Source organism: Nannobrachium achirus (genome assembly GCF_963921795.1).
Source record: "Nannobrachium achirus genome assembly, chromosome: 24".
NCBI lineage: Eukaryota > Metazoa > Chordata > Actinopteri > Myctophiformes > Myctophidae > Nannobrachium > Nannobrachium achirus.
In genome coordinates this window covers 26,820,665-26,840,055 of record NC_137831.1, presented here as the reverse complement: position 1 = coordinate 26,840,055, position 19,391 = coordinate 26,820,665, and the positions used below count along the sequence as shown (strand labels likewise).

At 41.1% G+C, this 19,391-nt stretch overlaps 2 protein-coding genes across 2 annotated transcripts in view; one reads left to right on the top strand and one right to left on the bottom strand.

The window, feature by feature from the left end:
- The window catches only part of LOC308280187 (beta-galactoside alpha-2,6-sialyltransferase 2-like), a gene marked incomplete at both ends in the record, with an annotated part of 47,116 nt that overhangs the window by 7,497 nt on the left and 20,228 nt on the right, over positions 1–19,391 (top strand). Inside the window, one exon of the mRNA XM_080720450.1 lies at positions 4,616–4,717. Coding sequence (XP_080576576.1) covers positions 4,616–4,717 — 102 coding nt within the window. The remainder of the gene's footprint in view (positions 1–4,615; positions 4,718–19,391) is intronic.
- Positions 16,938–18,275, bottom strand: LOC308309336 (kelch domain-containing protein 3-like; the record flags this gene model as incomplete). The annotated part of the gene is made up of 1 exon (XM_080754887.1): positions 16,938–18,275. One exon carries the CDS (start codon positions 18,273–18,275, stop codon positions 16,938–16,940), a length of 1,338 nt encoding a protein of 445 aa, XP_080611013.1.

Here is a 19,391-nt window from a genome sequence, read left to right as displayed (position 1 = left end):
TACAGTTCCACTCACTCTTTCACACCCACACACACACACACACACACACACACACACACACACACTACTATGCACCCCTAGGATGCCCATAGTGGACTATGCATGGCAGGGGCGTCCCCTCCCTGAGCCATGCCTAGACCTGGCCGCATACCAAAACCAATGTATTAGAAAAACAGAAAAAACATAATAATAATAGTAAATACAAACACTAGATAGATCATCAATAAAAAGTCATCATAGTTATCGCACCTGGTTCCATAATTTAACTGCCCTAAAAATAAAAGATCTAATTCCCATAACAGTTTTTATTCGTGGTAAAACATAATGACCTTTGTGTCTTGATCTTGTGTTGACCTGATGTCCATCACAAACTAGTGACAGTCTGTTCTTTATGCTAACCGGTTTGTTAGACAAATGAATTTTGGAGATCAGTGCAAGAGACTGCTTTCTAACACATTCCAGTGCTGTGGGCCATCCCATTTTGCTATGCAGTTCACTTGTACCTAATTAGTAGCAGTACTAGTATTGTTTTTCAAACTTTCGGTTTGAGAATAATATGTACGTAACGTATACTGAAATAACATACTACTGATTCGATGGACACTGCCACTGCATTAATGGACATGTCCACAAGAGGGCAGTGTATCCACAAAAACAAAGACTTTTGTCAAAAAGTCTACACATGAAGGGGTGAACTATCCCTTGTGAATGTATCCACCACTGACTATCTGTCATGGTAGGATTAAGGGATGTACAGTATGGATGGTTGGCACTGCGGGCTTGGGAGCCTTTCAGGCGGTTCACGTCTCAGAGAGATGTGACCATGCAGACCACATGGACCCTCTCTATCTCCCCAGCGCTGGGAGCAGTGTGACATATCCCAGTGCTTCTTTAAGCGTTGAGGGGGTTCCAGGGGGTCCCCAGCAAGATGGATATTTATTTATAAATATAAAGAAATACAGTATATATATGAAAAAATAAATTAAAAAAGTAAAAAATAAAGTAGTTAGAAATACATTCTGAGGGGGGGCTTCGTGGAACTTGGTGGCTCCGGTGGTTGGTGCATTCTATGATAATGAATTATTAATTATTAATGAATTAATTATTCGTTATTATGTTTAATTCTGGTACTGTATGGGGGGTGGGTGTCCTTTCTTTTGGGGTATTTGTTTGTTCCAAAGAGTAGGATCTTGGGTATTTATTTTGTTGTTGGGGACTGGGAAAGAGGCAGCTGGAGTGCATTTTCTATGTTACCCCTAGGGACCCCTAGCCTGGTTCGTAACATTGCTAGTCACGCTACGAAGTTAGAATAAAAGATGAACATACAAAATAACTATTATACCAAAAGAAACAAAAGCAATTATAGCAAATTAAACCAATTTTAAAGTAGGGCGATCATTTTGGAGGTGCACGGCACCGGAGATTCCGGCCGACTGATGACTGCAACAAACTACAACATGATTTGCCGACCAGATCAGAAACCCAAAAATTATATTGATCCCAGGCTAACCCCGGATTTGAACTCGGTTTCCTGCGTTTGAGCTAGTAGAACCTGCCTGCTTGCTTGCTCTACTCAGGGGATGAATTGAATCTTGACCATCAGGTCAAAATTAGTGTCAGATCCTGTGTGTATAGGTGAGACCTGACACAATCTTAATGTCTCGATAGAAGACAGAGGTTGTATTAACATACTCCACCATATACTGTATATTGGACAAATTAAATTGTATTCATCAAAAAAAAGTTACATATTGCCGCTTTTAATATAGCCTCAAAGTCAGTAAAAAACCCTTTAACCCTGTATATTTTACATTGCCTTTTTTAAATCTGCAAGCTTGTGACCTTGTAGAACTGCTTTGCAAAAATATACATACAGTACACGAGCGGGGTTCCAGGGGAGTATTCATATACTTCATATGTCTAAACATATTGGCTTTTACTGCCTTATTTATACTTTTATCTGGGCTTTCCTCCCCTTTTTTCCTTAAATTAATTAACTCTTGTCATGCTACAGTTTTATGCAAAAGTAGGCGATTTTTGCTATTTCTGAAAACATTAATACTTTTTACTTTGATACTTTTTAAGTACATTTTGATTCCAATACATTTTTACTTGTACAAATCAAAGTTGTGTGTGTCTTTAATTTGTATTATTTTATGAATGAATATTGAAACAATGAAAAGTAATTACACGAGCTTGTGACTTAAATAACGGAATCCATCGGAACGTCCAAAGTTTGTTTTATTTTCTCAATTTCCTGAAAAGCAACAGGTTTAGGAACTTACAAGGTTTCCACCTGCCGGCGACGATATTATGAAGCATTCTCGAAAAAAAAACCCTCAGGCTTCTTTACAACCTTTCTCTGAACTGTATGAAAGTATAAAGAGGCATGAGAAATTATGATCCGTGGCAAATGGGAACACAATGTTACCCGATCCCTTTTCACAGACAAAAAAACCCCGAAAACATTACATTCACTCAATGCAGTGCATGACTGATGTCACTGGTGAGTTACTACTCCAGTCCCAAGTATCAGTGGTGTATCTTAGTACATTGTAATGTACTCAAGTGCTGTACTTAAAGGGGAAGACCACCCACTTTCAATATTGAACTATGTCATTAATATACCTTAGAGGAGTTGTGTGAAAAAAAAAAAAGTTCCCCCTCTTCTGTGTTGCCTAGAACTGGAGGATTGATTTTCGGGTTTGTATTATAAAGTACAACGGTGTGATGTCATCAAGTTGTGATTTGCAATACAAACCCCAACATCAATCCTCCAGTTCTAGGCAACACAGAAGAGGGGGAACTTTTTTTTTAAAATTTACACACTCTAAGGTATATTAATGACAGTTCATTATTGAAAATGAGTGGTCTTCCCCTTTAAGTACAAATTTGCTTGGAGTATTTCCAATTTTCAGTACTTTAACTTCTACTCCACTGTGCCTCCATCTCAGGGGCAAATATTGTACTTTTTGCTCCACTACAATTATTTGTAGTTGTTTTTGCTATTATTATTACACAACATACATGAACCACTTCAGCCCTATATACAAGTAGGCCTACTGTACTTTTCGGCCATTTGAAAGTAGCCGATCTACAAGTGTTCCAATCCGTCACGATGACTTAAATATACAAAGTCATTACTGACACATTTAATAATTGTATACTTTCAAAACATTATTTAGAGAAACTGTAGATCTATTGTTGGATTTTTTTTAAACCTACATGTAAATGTTTCAACATGTAAACGATTATGATGATTCATTATTAATAATAGTGAAAATATAAGCTCTAGGAGCTCAAAACACATTGCACTGCGACTGTGTGAACCTGTAGATCGGCTGGCTCTATTAGCTCAATGGTAAAAATGTCAGCACTCGCGCCGTTTACAGTTTACAGTTTACAGTTTAGGCATTTAGCAGACGCTTTTAATCCAAAGCGACTTACAAAAAAGAAGAATAATACATCACTATAATAAACAAGATAACATGTCAGAATATCAACAACCATATAGCAAATGCATATGAATACCAATCTAAAAAACAATATACGGTAATCAGTAAAGAAAAGGATTCTAAAAACCTACAAAAAATGCTTACTAGCTTCATATATGGTCATTAAGTGAGTCCGTTATTCTAAGTGCGACAGAGAGTCTATTCCACAACTTGCAGGAAACCTAGCTGTTTCAAATCCGGTATAAGAGGAAAGTAACATAGTGCAGCTTTAAGTGGGTCGTCACAAGTGCAACATGTATCATTAACAACAACATGTATTAAAATACTCTGGAGTCAAAAGTCTCGTAAAATACAAATAGTCACATTTATTTGTCATAGCACAAATACAGAAAACCTTTACAGTACTGGAGTAAATGTACTTAATTACTTTCCACCCGCTGAATAGTAACATTATATTGCGTTGTATCCCTTTACAGGCAAACAGACACATTTGCATCAGATTGCATTCATACATGGCTGATGTCATTGGTGACAGCATCATGGATACATTACAAACAAACAGGAATTCTGCATTGTTGCGTAAACTTTGTGACAACTGACACTCACATCCTGACAGGGCTTGTTGGGGACAACAATAGCAATAGTTTCAGTTACTACTACGGACATGCAAAAGTTAAAAAAAGAAAAGAAAAGGAAAATTGAGTTCATATCCAAGATGAGACAGATAGATGGCCAGCCGAGGAACATGTTTAAAGGACGACTTCACCCATTTTCAGCCTATCTTCAGATAATTGTTCCTCACCAGTGCTCATGATAAATTAATTTTAAAAAGATGTACTCGCGGTCTGTGTTTCAGAGGAGGGATATTGACATTTCAGAAACCCGCCTACCAGTGACATCATAATTAGTCAGGTTTCTTTCCTTTTTTTTTTTCAAAAAATATTTCACTTTTTCTTCCTTTCTTTTACTGCCAAAGCTAGCCTAATCGTCTTGTCTGTTCCCTGCCAGCAATATCACTCACCTTTGAGATTTTATAGAACAACATCCATCCATTATTTTAGAAGAGAAAACCCCATAGATGTAATGGCAGAGACTTCCATATTTTAGTCCTACAGAATCTCATTCAAACCATGGGACCTGCGTTGCTCTTGTGTCCACAGATCGTGGCAAGGCCCAGGCACAACTTCAACAGCAGCTCCCTGTACCAGGACGTCACCCTGGTGGCCTGGGACCCGGCACCCTACTCTGTCGACCTGCCAAAGGTAAGGACTACACCAGCCGGGCACCGGCCTTCTCGGGAACGATGCAATATCCGTTATACCCTTTGCCAGAGTGCCCATTGTAACCGCCTTTCTGTCTGTGTCCCTTTTGTGCCCATATATGGATATCTCTATATCTGTCTGTGCTTGTCCCTTTTATGCCCATATATGGAGATCCATCAGTACCGTATTCTATGGCCATACATTGGCATACATTGGCCATAATACAGTAGGCATATCAGGCGGTTTGGCGGTTCTGGAAAGTCCCTTGCGCAGTGGTAAATGTGTGGGGGAATTTGCCCAGTCAAGCTTCAGCTGGGGTTGCCATGGCAATCAGTTGTCTCACTTGGGCCATGGCCAGAGCCTTTTCTGGTGGTTCTGGACAACCGCCTATCAGACCGACTCCACGCTGGGCACAGCACACCCTCGGGTTGTGCAACTTGTGTGGCGAACACTTAATATGCTGCCTTAGTACTAATGTAGATTAACTGACAAGCCTTTTCCTATTTTAGTTTAGTTGTTATACCTGAGTATAACATTTCACACAAAACATTAATAAAATAAACAGTTAAAACCCAGTGTGAAGAAAGCGGTGCCTTTGTAGAGTTTATTTCATTGAGCTAATACAGTGCATGTATATGAACTAGAGGGAACAGGGTTGAATATGCTTGACTCTCACTTTTCTTGTGCATTTCACCTGATGCATGTTGTTAATGTCATGGATTCTACCGAATAACCAAAGAAAAACTTTTTTTTCCCCTTCTTTTAACAGAAAGATTATCACTTGCCCTAACAGGTACACAAAAGGAGAAAAAAATGGCAGATCTACAAGCTCAAAGCGCATTGCAGCACGTTTTGACCTTGCATAGCTGTGTTTGGGAAACCGTGATGTAGAGCTACTTTTTAAAATCTTTTTTACATTTTGGAACATAATAAGGTCTTTCCACCCGAGCAGAGAAGATAGGAGTGTGTCTGGGGGGGTGGGGCTGTGGAGCTGTCAAGCGGTGAGGAGTTATCATGGTTGTGAGGTGTACGGTCCTGTCTGCCGTGCCGTGCCCTGGACTTATTCAACTTCCACACTGTCGCCATGGAAACTGTCTTTAACGCATTAAGACTTGAAAAATACCTAAAAAAAATCTTCTAAAACCTAATGGTTCTCTGAAAAACGTATGTTTCTTTATCTGTGATGCTCAAAGTTTTTAATGTCAAGGAACCCTGGAATTATATGTATTTGACCCCCGCCATCTCAAAATATTTTGTTCCACGGAACCCCCCAGAAGCAAAGATTTGAGTTAAAAATTCGATTTAAAATCTTTTATATTCAATGATTTTGAATATAAATGATTTTATTCAAAGAGTTTTTCAAAAATAGCAGATCTACAAGCTCATTGCGCAGCACTGACAATATTGAAAATAGCCGACCTCGTTGTGAGCTTGTAGGTCGGCTATTTTCGGTATACTAGTGATGTGATGTACGTACGCAGGGCCGTAGCGCGCCTAATCGGCGCTCTAGGCGAGCTCTCTCGAATGCGCCCCCCCACTCCCGCGCGCGCGATTTTTGCGGGTTTTGCCGTGAATTTAGTCGGTTTTGGGTCGGTTTTGGGTTGGTTTGGGTCCACTCCCTCCATTTCGGCGCCCCCTCGGCGCCCCCTCTAGGCTGGCGCTCTAGGCGACCGCCTAGTCCGCCTATAGCTAAAAACGGCCCTGTACGTACGGCTTGGATTTTTACACAGTGAGGTCAATTATTTCAACATACAGTAAGATGCTGCATTCACGTTCTGGAGAGTTTGGACAAGGACATTCTCTTGAATGCTGCCTTCAGGTACATCATGGAAAGATGACATTTGCATTTCTTTCACCATGGTAAAAGGTGCATTCCTGGTCTGGAGTGGGCACTTTTTACAAACGGGTAAAAGGGCAGGGCCTCAAGCCCCCTTTGATGTCTAAGTGTGCAGGTCCCTGCCTCTGAGATGTAGTGAATTCTACTTAAGTACTTGAATGTGAACGTGCTTGGATACTTTGCCAGCGCTGCACAAATGGCTTGTGAATTGCAACTAAAAGCGCACTGTGGAGTGACAGTGTGTGGAATCACACCTCCATCAGTCAGGCTTTCACAGCTCACTGTCTGCCAAGCAGCTGCACTATTATTTCCTCAGCTGTCTGGCAGAAAGCCTCAATTCATCAACATAGCATAAAAAACACAATAATTACATGTCATCAACAGATGCAAACTCTGCGTGTCCAAAAGTGATGGGAAATTGACATTTACCTCCCCTTTGTGGTCTCCTTATCGATGTTTTCGAGCGGTGCCTCAGCGATCCAACACTTGACCGTGTGTGTGTGTGTGTGTGTGTGTGTGTGTGTGTGTGGGGGGGGGGGGGGGGGGGTAACATTTTGAGGTATTTGTACTTGAGTATTTCCAATTTCCAATATTTTTACTTCTACTGCTCTACATCTGAGAGGCAAATATTTTATTTTATTAATATTTATTTGAAAACTTTAGTTAACTCTTTGAGTGCCTATCCCGAACTAGTTCGGGATATTCGGGATCAAAAACAATTTTTTATTTGCTATTTTACTTACCCCGAGCTGCTTGGAGCAACGTGGGTGGTCCCGGCTCGCCCAGCGCTTACCAACGAGAGACGCTAGATGCTCCGACGATTTATTCCATTGAAAATGGTTTAAAATAAAGTTTAGACCCCCCCCAATGTTCACCCAATGTTCATTGTAGGCGGCGCAACGTATTCCAGGGTGCCTATCCCGAACTAGTCCGGGATATTTAATGAAATGGAATAAAATGATAAGAGGCCTTCTGAAGCCTGGCCTGATTTTTCTAGCTACTAGCCGAAAGCTAGCAATCGCCCGGCCGGCCGTTATTTGCGAAAGAAATCGCCAATCTCCGCCTAATCCAATGAAAGACCACATCTTTGAAGGCTTATATCTCTGGATTGTGTCTTTAGGGAAGCGGCGCGAGGTTTATTTACGGCGAAATCGCCCAAAAATGATCTTTTAGATGACAAAATGGGAATAGCCATTCTGTTAGCATTACCATCCGGGACCTTTCCATGACGTGCATGAACGTGAGCACATGAGGTCCTGGAAGGTGAGGTCCTGGAAGCTAAAGTGCTCGCCTATGAGAGATACCCTGGCATTCTATGGCCCCTAGAGGGCGCTGGCACCAAATGAGTTAATAGACTTTGTAGATTTTCACAAAACATACATTTATCACTTCAGCCCTACAGTATTTTGACCATTTGAAAATTGCCGATCTATATAGCTTGCAACGCATTGTGAGCTTGTAGATCTGCTATTTTCAAAAGATCTTTATACATTTCGAAACTTGAAATAGGACACTCTACCTAATGAGTACTTTTACCTTTGGTGCTTTAAGTACATTCTGATACCAATAGTAAACTTGTAACGGAGAAATACTATTTTGCAGTATTGACAATTGTACTTAAAGTGGCTATGTCACCTAAAGGGGTACTGTCACCTTAAGAAATCATATTAAAAAACAAGTTAATATTTTTTTGATGTCATTGTGGGAATGCGTGATAAGCCAATCAAATTAATTAATTTACTGTTACTTACTGTATGTCTGTACAATGTACATTCTCTTCCCATCGCCCGCAGGGCCGCTCAGCCCTCAGGAAGCAGCTTCTCTGCTCCCACTGGGCTAGCACCAAAGCTAAAGAGGCTAAAGCTAAAGACACACATTTATATATAAATCTGTGCATATAAAAATTATATTTCCCCCCAAATCTGGTCGTTACTTCGCCATTGTTCATGTGAATATGGTTGTTTATCTTTTATTGATGAATTGGCGGATTCGCTAAAATTCAGCGAGAGGGGATGTTCCCTCTCGCCGGGAGGCGGGGCTCTAAATGCGGGGGGCTTGCCACATTTTCCCCGCTGCCCGTAGCCCCCGCTAGCTGTCCTCACGCTCACAGTCACACGCTCGTTGAGTCGCCTTGCACGGCGCCACAGACACACACACACACACACACACACACACACACACACACACACAGCTGAGCTCTGGTTAATCGCGTTAGAATGCGTTCTCCATAACGTTAATAGTTTCAATAAAAGGAACGATGTTGGGCTAAGTGATTTGAAGAAGGATAGGCTATATAAATTGATGAAATGGAAACGCAGTGTTGATCTGCATGCATTTCTCCAGACTGGACTAGTAAAGAGGCTGTCTGTCTTCTTTCTCCTCCTCCTCCCCGCGCCGGCGGGCAGTGGAGGGGGCTACGCTGCGGGCGATGGGAAATGTTGATTCAAAGTATTTTCAAATAGACCACGTGACCTACTGTATCATACTATTATAATTTCGGGTCTGACAGCGCACCTTTAAGTAAAAAAATGTAGTACTTTTTCCACCACTGGGAGAAACCAAGAAGTGCAAGCATAGTCCAAATGGAATTGAATGAGGGCTCCAGCTAGATTCTGAGAGACATAGGGCCATATTATTTCGCCGGTGCCTTACCCCTTATGCCTAAACTTTTTTGCCATGTTTTACCATTTTTGAAAAACATGTTTAATTAGTTCAAATAGCCGATATACAAGCTCACAACGTGTCAATGTAGATTGGCTATTTGAAGTATTTCTAAATGTTTTTCAAATTAGTAGATAAAGGCAAAGAAGTTTAAGTTTAAGGGGTAACTAAAGGCACCAGCAAAAAATAAGGCAATCAAGTTTGTGGATGTTATATATCTGTGTATCTGTGTAACTTGTGCCCTTGAAGGGCTCAATATATACATATATCTCTCTGTGGATTGTATGTTATATCTGTATTTTAAGATATATGACCTTGAATGTTCATGCGATAACTCTGTATCTTATGCTCGGCTTCTGGGGGGTTTGTGATCTCAGATTACGTGTCATGCTTGCTCAAATAATCTGTATTATCACATGAGCAGAGTCACACCGGCAAACTGAACGCAACATTGTTGCAATAATGGATAATCCTGACAAAAGTGTCTAACTAAACCAAAGTACGTGGTTTCCAAATTTATCAAACTTATATATATATTTTAAATAGCAGCTCTACAAGCAACACAACATGAGCTTGTAGATCTGCTTTTTTAAATAATTATATTCTTTTTCATCCCGCGATATTGTAACCTGTTTTTCACCCAGTGCCAATTGCTGAGCTGTAATCCTGGTGCTACTCTCCCTCTGCCAACCTGGGGAGGGCCACGAACTGAGCTCATGCTTCCTTCAGTGCATGAGGTGTGGGCAAGCTGCTTCTTATCACCTGACAGTGGGGGAGTTTCCCTCGTAGGACGTATACTGTAGCACGTGGAAGGAACATGTTATTCCAACCAGTTCCTTTCCCCTCCATCAGGATAGATGTGCTATATTTGAATTAAGGTCTGCAAAGTACCTGGCCCATGACAATTTCTATCAGTGTTTGAGTCTTTGAGATCAGTCTTTATTATACACCTTCATTACCTTGGATCCCTTCACGGTGTGTACGGATTCCATCATCATCAGAGATCATCGTCACCTGTGGGAAGATGGGACAAAAACGTATGCGTGCGTGCGCGCGTGTGTGTGCGCGCGCAAGATGTGCAGACAGCTCTTGTTTTCTCTGTCTGTACACACCGCACCGCTCATGTAACAGCAAAAGTGCCCTGTTTAATGAAATGATGCCGCATGAACTCAATGACTCCTAACTACTTCTATACATGCATACATTATGTATCAGACTTTGGAGGGGGTACTGTGTGTGTGTGGGGGTGTGTGTGTGTGTGCGTGTGTGCGTGTGCTTGCATTTGGATGGATAGATAACTACTGTAGAATCAAGAAAGTTTTATTTGTCACTCACTTATGAGTGCAAACAGCATTTTGTCTTTTTTAATTGATTCAATAATTTATTAGCAGATATACAAGCTCGCTTGTAGATCTGCTATTTTAGAGAAATCATGAAAATGTGTGCAAATCGTTGAATTTTCTAAAGTGAACATTTGTAATTCAAATATTTGCTCCCTGATACATAATATTTTGAGATGGGGGTTGGCAGCCAAATACATATAATTCTATAATAATCCTTGACATCAAAAACTTGACCTACTTAGACACATGCATTTTTCAAAAACCTTAGAAGGATTTAGACAGAAAATATTCAAAGACTTCTCTTGCATAAATGTTGACGATTTTTTTTCTCTCAAAATAGCAGATCTACAAGCTCGCAGCAAGCTGTGAGCTTGTATATCTGCTATTTTTTAATAGCTCTAGCAAAAAATATGTTACTTTAAAATAATAATGCGTTCCGGGTCCTAATGGGTTAAGGCTAAAGGGATAACACAAACAAAACATTTTTCCATTGTGGTCCTACTGTATGTATTCAGTTCATCAACATTGCATAGAAACAATTACCCAATGACACATGTTATCAACATTCAAAACAGTATCATGTATAAAGGAGAAAAAGAAAAACCGGCGGCAGTGAATGCCGCCTCCTTTCGATGGGAATTTGCATTTACCTCCCATTGTGGTCTCCTGATGGATGGATTTTTTTCCCCAGCCCTATTTTGAAAGAAACCAGTGATTCACATCTTTGAATGAATGGTGATTGTGCAACATCCTATACTGTAGGCAAACTAATATGTAAGAGAAGAAATTATACAAATATAAATACAGTATACAGTGAGAAGCAATTATCTAAGATCTTGCCGGCTTTAGACGGGGACATTAGCTCATCAATATGCAGGAGGTGATGTTCAGGTGATGTGCATATACAATACGTATCTTTGAACTGTGTAGGTATGTGCATATTGCATAATATGCATATATTATATATATATATATATATATATATATATATAATGAATAGCAGCAATATCATAGTCGAAGATGGATAGAGAGAGGGCATATCTCTCACTCGGCATCTAATCGGCACCTGTCACTCTGCGGTTTACCCTCGTTTCCAATGCTGCCGAGAGTGCACACTCACCACACAAATCTACAGTTAAGATGCATCTTAACAGATATAAAACACAGAAACAACATGTGTTCGGGGTGAGGGGTCAGCCCAGCTCCTCAACCAGACATCAGTCATATTAAAACTCGACTACTGTAACTCTCTCCTCACTGCTCTACCAGCATGTGCACTTAAGCCTCTCCAACTGATCCAAAATGCTGCAGCACGATTGGTCTTCAATGTATTTACGTGTTCTGAAATTCGCTCCGATATTCGTCCGGAAAAACAAACAAACGCAGCAGTGTGCAAAGACCTTAGGTCTTCTCACCACTGTCTGGTTTGGCCATGGTCAGTTGGTATAGTCCTGACGTTGTATATGTTGCGCAGAGCATTTTTTCCCAGCCATAGATAATCCCCTCTGGTCCTCTGTGACTTCCTCCAGTGCTGCGAGGCCTTATGGATGACAGTGGACTCGTGATTTGTGTGAGCAGGATGACTGACTGTCTGATAGAGTACAAATATATGTTTCAGGAACAGCATGGCCGCATAATCCTCCCTGTACGCTGTTCTGTAATGTTTCAGTATGTTGTCGGATGGAAAAAGCCTTCCTTTTGTATTATAATATATAGAGCCCTGAGGTCAACCATATGGGGTTTAAGTGGTTAAAGGACTGATTCATCGTGTATATTTGTACGTTTGGGTACCAGGGAGACACCGAATCTATCTTTTTTGTGTCTCTGGCTTGAAGCTAGGTTTGGGCAGCTCCGCTTTTACATGGCTTTCTTTTTTAGCCTTCTTATGTGTTTACATTTTGTCCATAGACACTAAATCCGCTTGGGAAAATCGTACCTAGTGAATCACAACACAGTAAATGCGATAGCAAACCTCACTGTGCATATAATAAGTTGTGATCATAACGCGATACCATTTGTAAATCAATATCTACCGCCACTCCTGCTCATATACTCCTAATAACGCTGGTTTATTTAACTTCCCACATATTGTTGACATAGAGGAAACAGTGTACATTGAGACATGGTAGTTATTTGCTTAGCGCACATTAATCATTAATGCACTTTGTGACTTCCCAAATGTCCCATGAGGAAGCTGTCAATGAACTGATTAAATGGCCTGCTTTAGCTTTCTCTCTCTCTCTCTCTCTCTCTCTCTCTCTCTCTCTCTCTCTCTGTCTGTCTGTCTGTCTGTCTGTCTGTCTGTCTGTCTGTCTGTCTGTCTGTCTGTCTGTCTGTCTGTCTGTCTGTCTGTCTGTCTGTCTGTCTGTCTGTCTGTCTGTCTGTCTGTCTGTCTGTCTGTCTGTCTGTCTGTCTGTCTGTCTGTCTGTCTGTCTGTCTGTCTGTCTGTCTGTCTGTCTGTCTGTCTGTCTGTCTGTCTGTCTGTCTGTCTGTCTGTCTGTCTGTCTGTCTGTCTGTCTGTCTGTCTGTCTGTCTGTCTGTCTGTCTGTCTGTCTGTCTGTCTGTCTGAGCACCATTACAAAACCATCCAGTCCAATTGAAACCGGACTAAAGCAATCGTATTGCTTATTGTAAAATGCTCTGGATTGAGAGCGTATACTGAATGCCTAAATTATATATTGTATCTTTGTATGCGAGCAAACGCGCGCAAACCACTGCCGACTGTGCAATCTTTTGTCTTTGAATGAGTTGTCAGCTCCCCAGTGTTGACGCACTGTGAGATAAACATGCTGTAGATGGCAAACATGGGACAAAAGGAGGGGGGATCTGCTAATAATTAAAGGCATCATACCGTAGTTTTATCTTGATCTTGATGCGTGTTACAGGGAGCGAAGTATCCCCTGACCAGCCCAGGCCAAAGGGTTCTGTGGATTTACAATTAGGACCCTAAACAGTGTTGGGCAAAGTACTCAAATGCTTTACTAAACAGTGGTGGGAAAAGTACTCAAATGCTTTACTTAAAGGACAACTTTGTTTTTTTACAACAAGGGTTCATATTTTAGATTGTAATTAGAGAAAAGAAAAAGTGAGAATTAAAATGTTTTCATTTGCTTCGTTCTATTGTTTTATCGTGTTTACTGTGCTAAAATGTGGGGCATGCGTACACATGGGGGCATGCGTACAAGTGGCTAAATATGTATTTTTAGACACAATAAGCCAGCAGTTTCTTTATTGATATTTACAGTAACACTTCTAGTCCCCATAAGTCACATCCAACCATGAAAGGTTGCGTTGTATCTTGGGAATGGGCTTATTCTGTGTAAAATGACATATTTAGCCACTTGTACGCATGCCCCCAACCACTGAAATAAAGATCTCTAAAACAATAGAAAGAAGTAAATGAAATAATTTGAACACTCATCTTTTATATTCTTTAATTACAATCTAAAATATGAACCCTTGTTGTAAAAAACTAAAGTTGTCCTTCAAGTAAAAGTATCAATACCACAATGTAGAAATACTGTTGCAAGTAGAAGTCTGGAATTCAAATTGTACTTAAAGTTCCAAAAGTAAAAGTACACAATGTTTGTTCTACAGTATGCCACAGACAAGGCCAAGTCTCGCCACGGACACAGTTGTCTGTGTATGGACATATTGATGACCCCTGATTCTAAGCCAATTATGTGTCTCTTCCCAGTCATCAATGTTTGGGTGAACTACTCCTTTAAAGCATGTGCCAGTACAAAAAAAAAATCCCCATGAATTCAGGTCTTCATGGGGTGTTTAATTGGTAGAAAATAACAGTCGTTTTTTGGCTGGATTGCTCCTTTAAGAATGTACTTGATGAACCTGTGTGGCATCCCCCCCACCCCCGCCCCCTAAACACAATTATGTAATACCCGGTCAGAGCTACAACCAAATGCTCAGAAGAGATTCTGAGACAATGATTTAATTAGGAGGATGAACAATTAAGTGTAGAGAATGAAACCGGCCACCTGTCTGCTACTCACCAATCACGTTAAACCAACACAATGCAGGTCCGCTGAGTTTCCGCTTTGATGGAAGGAAAACAATTTATTGACTTGGTCTTAAAAGGGACTAGTGAGTAATTACAGAGAGAGAGTGTGTGCATGTGCATTGTGCATACACACGCAGACGTTATGTTCATTCCAAGATATACTATACTCGGATGTTTTACTTAAGTAAAAGTAACATTTATTCAACATTCATTGAAATTGCCCGTCCTTGGTTCTGGTGACTGATATTGTCATTCTATGTGAGTTTTTTTTTCAATTACTTCTTTCATTTATTCCCAGAAAAGTACAGTACTTGAGTAAATGCATGAATATTGTGATGACGATATGACTTGCAAATAAGTAAACACATATTGAAGTAAAGAGTTTTGAACGTTGTGCCTTTGGTTTGCTGCTGACTTGGAACCTGGACAATAGATGGATAGATCTATACTTTATTACAACCAGTTGCCTAAAACCTACCGTGATAGGAAGGAACTAGGAATTAGAGAGGTTGCTATCAGGTTGTGAAAGTGGGGTGCCCCCAAGGGCCCTTGAAGGGGGGTCCAGGTGGTCCCCAGCAAATTCAGTTGATACCGTATATACTGTATGTAGCATTAAACTTTCACTTTAACCGCTTTAACCCATATACTGTACACGTTGGTTATTTGAAAATACCCAATCTACAAGCTCAACACATCTGCTTTAAAATCGAAATAGTAATAATAAATGACTAGAAAGGTGCAATCCTGGGAAATTGCAAGTGTGTTTGCACTGACGCGAGTCGCGAGGAATCCACTGGGAAATGAATTCCGTCTTACCATTTATGTTACATATTTTGATGTCAAGTGAAGCATGACCAAAAGCTTCAATTTGCTGTTGTGCAAAGGTTAACAAAAAGAAGATTCACTTTGCTGGCAAAAAGTTCTCGGACCTAGAACAATAGTGTGTTGCCTAAAGCAGCCACACTGATAATATTTTTGAAACATTTAAACACTAATCTTGTGTATGGGCATGAACTCTTTTCAGATGAAGACCTGCTGTCACGTACATATTGATTTGGGGGTCCTTGACATGAAAATGTTAGCGAACCACTAGATGGTTTGATAGAATTCATGGGAGCTTATACGCATATCGGAGTGTGAAGACTTTTGATGAACAAGGATACTATAGTTAACTAAAAATCACACCCAGTGTGAAGTGAGCGGTGTTATTTATGAATTAATTCCATTAAGTGCTCAGCGAAGCTTGGCCAACGAGACCCTGGCAGTAAAAACAGACACCAATTGACCAGCAGTCTGGACAGACACTAAACGGACAAAGCTAGATGTAAGATCAGTTAGCACCGCTCAAAAATATACCAGGTGAAAAAAAAGTTAGCCGGAAAAAATTGAAATAAAATAAAAGAGTGAAAATGTACTTAGTTTTAGCCTGAGATTTGGTCAAATGTATCAACATAAGCATGAGGAGGCACTGTTGCATACATAATATTATCTAAGTCTGGTGGAAACCTCGTGTATGTCCAGGATTCAAATAAAAAGGCAGACAATAGCTGATCTACACGCTGTAGAGCAGCTATTTTTGCTACTTTTGTTTGACAAAGTTGGGCATTCATTTACAAAACAAACGAGAAAAGAGTTAAAAGATGGAGATAAGAGATTTATTGAGACCGGGATGTCTATGTGACTGAGTCGACTGACTTGACAAAGTGTTCTGAACCGCTTCAGTCTTTCTCCTGACAAATGCTACTAATGTAATAAAAATATATAATAAAACTAATACAGAAACTCATAACTAAAAACCTGTTAAAATAAAACTGAACTAAAAACATACATACACATGGTTAAACAGTAACTGAAACTGAAATGAGCAAACCCACTCTGGAAACTAACTGAAACTAAATTGAATTGAAAAAAAAAAAAAAACTGAAAAAAATACTATTGAAAAAATACAAAAATAAAAACAAAACTAATTAAAAACCTAATTGAAGCAAAGGAAAACAATGCAAAACCATAACAACTAAGCACCCAGGTCCCCCCAGCAACATCTGTTCCTCATTGACAGTCATGTTGTTGAATGTTGGTTTCGACACTATTTACTATTTATATTATACCTATACCAATTTATGAATGAATTGGTATGCCGTGAACACAATTTCACCCGGCTTTTGTTGTCACCTTCATTAATCAATCTATGTCAATGCAGTGAAGGCCCGGGGCACAATCTATATTAGTAAAATGTAAGCTATTGCATGCATGGTGATGGGATCGTTTAACTCACTTGCAGAGAACAAAATAGAATAAAAACCATTTAAAAAGACAGTTGTAGAGGAGTAGTAGCTCTCTATTCTCCTGCAGTGATGCCGATTAGTTCCCAGTGGGATCGCTTAAGCATGTTCCAGTGCCCTGCTTTCTTTCCCATCTGAACAAAGGGAGCCTCTTTAAGGGCAGTGGTCTCCTTGCCGTCCCCTTTCTGCTGTCCAATTGCCTGGAACTTGTTCTCTGCCTTTTTGTTTTAGTGGGCCCGCTGGAAGCCAGCACGCTCATGTTAGTTTTTCTGTTGCTGTTGGAGGCCATGATGGCCTTGTTCTCTGTGGCCAGCTCCAACCTGATGTCGTGAGGGAGCTGCGAATGCTCCAGACCACACTGAATAACCGATTGCTTGCATAACGTTTTCAAACTAGGAGCCAAATCTAAGATATACAGGTCGCACACCTCGGCATCGTCCTCGTCCTCGAGGTCTCCATCATTTACCGGAATGGGCGTGCAGCTGTATCCTCCAAATAGGACGACGCGATCTTCCACCATGCAACAGCACATCTTAGACATCCATGAACATGGGCCTTTCCCCTTGCACTCGACCTTCTTCCAGGAGAAGGTCTCCGGATTGAATTTCCACAGATCGTTGACGCTCTCGCCCAGGCGGAAGTTGTCGCCGCCGAATATGTACAGCTCTCCATTGTATGCGAAGGCTGAATGATATGCGCGTCCTTCTGGAAGAAGCTGTGCAGAAGGCGTGCTCAGCCAGCAGTTGGTCTCTGTGTCAAACACCCTGATGATGTTGTACTGATTTTTGTCCTGGTCCCCTCTGCCCCCAAACACAAACATACTTTTACCAATAATGGTGGCAGAGTGACATGTCGTGGCAGGCGCCTGAGAGTTTCTTGTGTTAATGAAAGTCCAGGTCATTGTGGCGGTGTCCAGTTTGTGAATGTCATTAGTGTATCTAGTCAGCAGGTTGAACCCTCCAAAGATGTACATGACTTTACCCAGGACACAGGCCGAGTGGTGGTACCTTGATGCTGGAACGGTGCCCGAAACCTGGGGCTTGAACCACCTGTGGGTGCCGACGTCGAACGTGTAGAGCACATTGCTGTGCTGCCTGTACGTGCTCCCGCCCCAGATGTAGATGACGTCTTCTATCAGCACGGCCGTGTGGCTGTGCCGCATGTAGGAGACCTCAGGAGGAGGTTCGCCGCTTCCGGTTGTCACCGGCTGCAGCTTGATCCAGCGCAAGGACACAGTGCTGAAGACGTGCACGTCGATGGGGTCCATGTAACAGATGCCCATGCGCATGTAGCTCCGTCTGTCGGACATTGCAGGGATTAAACAGAATCCACCGAAAGAGTACACCTTGTGCCCCACGGCCACAGCAGCATGACAGACCTTCTTTTGGCCTTTCAGATGCACGGGCCAGCAGAACATTTCGCACACAACCAGAACCACCGTGGGCGGGTCAGAGCGGATGGGTCTAACTTTACCCCGTCAACGAATGGGAGGACTGAGGACTGTTGCGTACTCTATCGCTTATATTGGTACAGCGTGACACAAGCGCTTACACAAAGCTTGACCAATCCGCAAAGCCCCTTGGGTTGGGTTAGCCAATCAGGGAAATGTAATGCCTTTTGTCCTGTTTCAAATACTTTATTAATAGTCATGCTACTATTGTATTATTGTTACTATTCAGGGGAGCACAAAAGGAATCAAAATCTGTAAAAGACACTTTGGTCACTTTGCAGAGTGCATATCTTTGCCAAGCCGGGTTGCCTACCCCGAGCTGTGTCAGTCATGGGTGTCAGGACATCAATGACGATGATACACGACAGAAGAAGAAGGACAGGAATTTAGAACAATTCTGATATGCGTTCAATAAATTATGGTCCCATTAATTTTAAGATCAATGATAAAGTAAGGAATGCTTCTAGGGCTTCGACTGGTTCTACCGAGTGAAGACCCGCCTTCTTGCATCTTTTTAGTTGCCTTATGCTGCCTTATTACTGACTCCCTGCTGCCTGATGCTGCCTTATTACTGACTCCCTACTGCCTTATGCTGCCTAGTGTGGTTGCGTAGAGGGAAACACATTATAGTAGCCCAGATTTATTATTATTTAAAAAAAAAGTTAGTCCATTGAGTTCAATGGGGAAGTGATGCTAGCTCGAGGATTGGTCGAGCTTCACATGACAATTTGGCTATAATATAGGCAGCCACACTCGAAATTTCCCAGAATTGCATCTTTCTAGTTACTGACACTCTACTGCCTGATGCTACCTTATTACTGACTCCCTGCTGCCTTATTACTGTTTCCTACTGCCTTATGCTGCCTTAGTTTTGACTCCCTACTGCCTTATACTGCCTACTAGCCTGACGTGGCCAGACTAATATCACAGACTATTTTTGAGCGGTGCTCCTAGAAGGTTACAGGAAACGGTCCTTTGAACTTTGCTACTACAGTATTTATATTACAAGCAGTAATATAAATAATAAGATAGGAATTGGATTTATTTTTTTATCTCAAAAAGATTGTAACAAGAAAAATACAA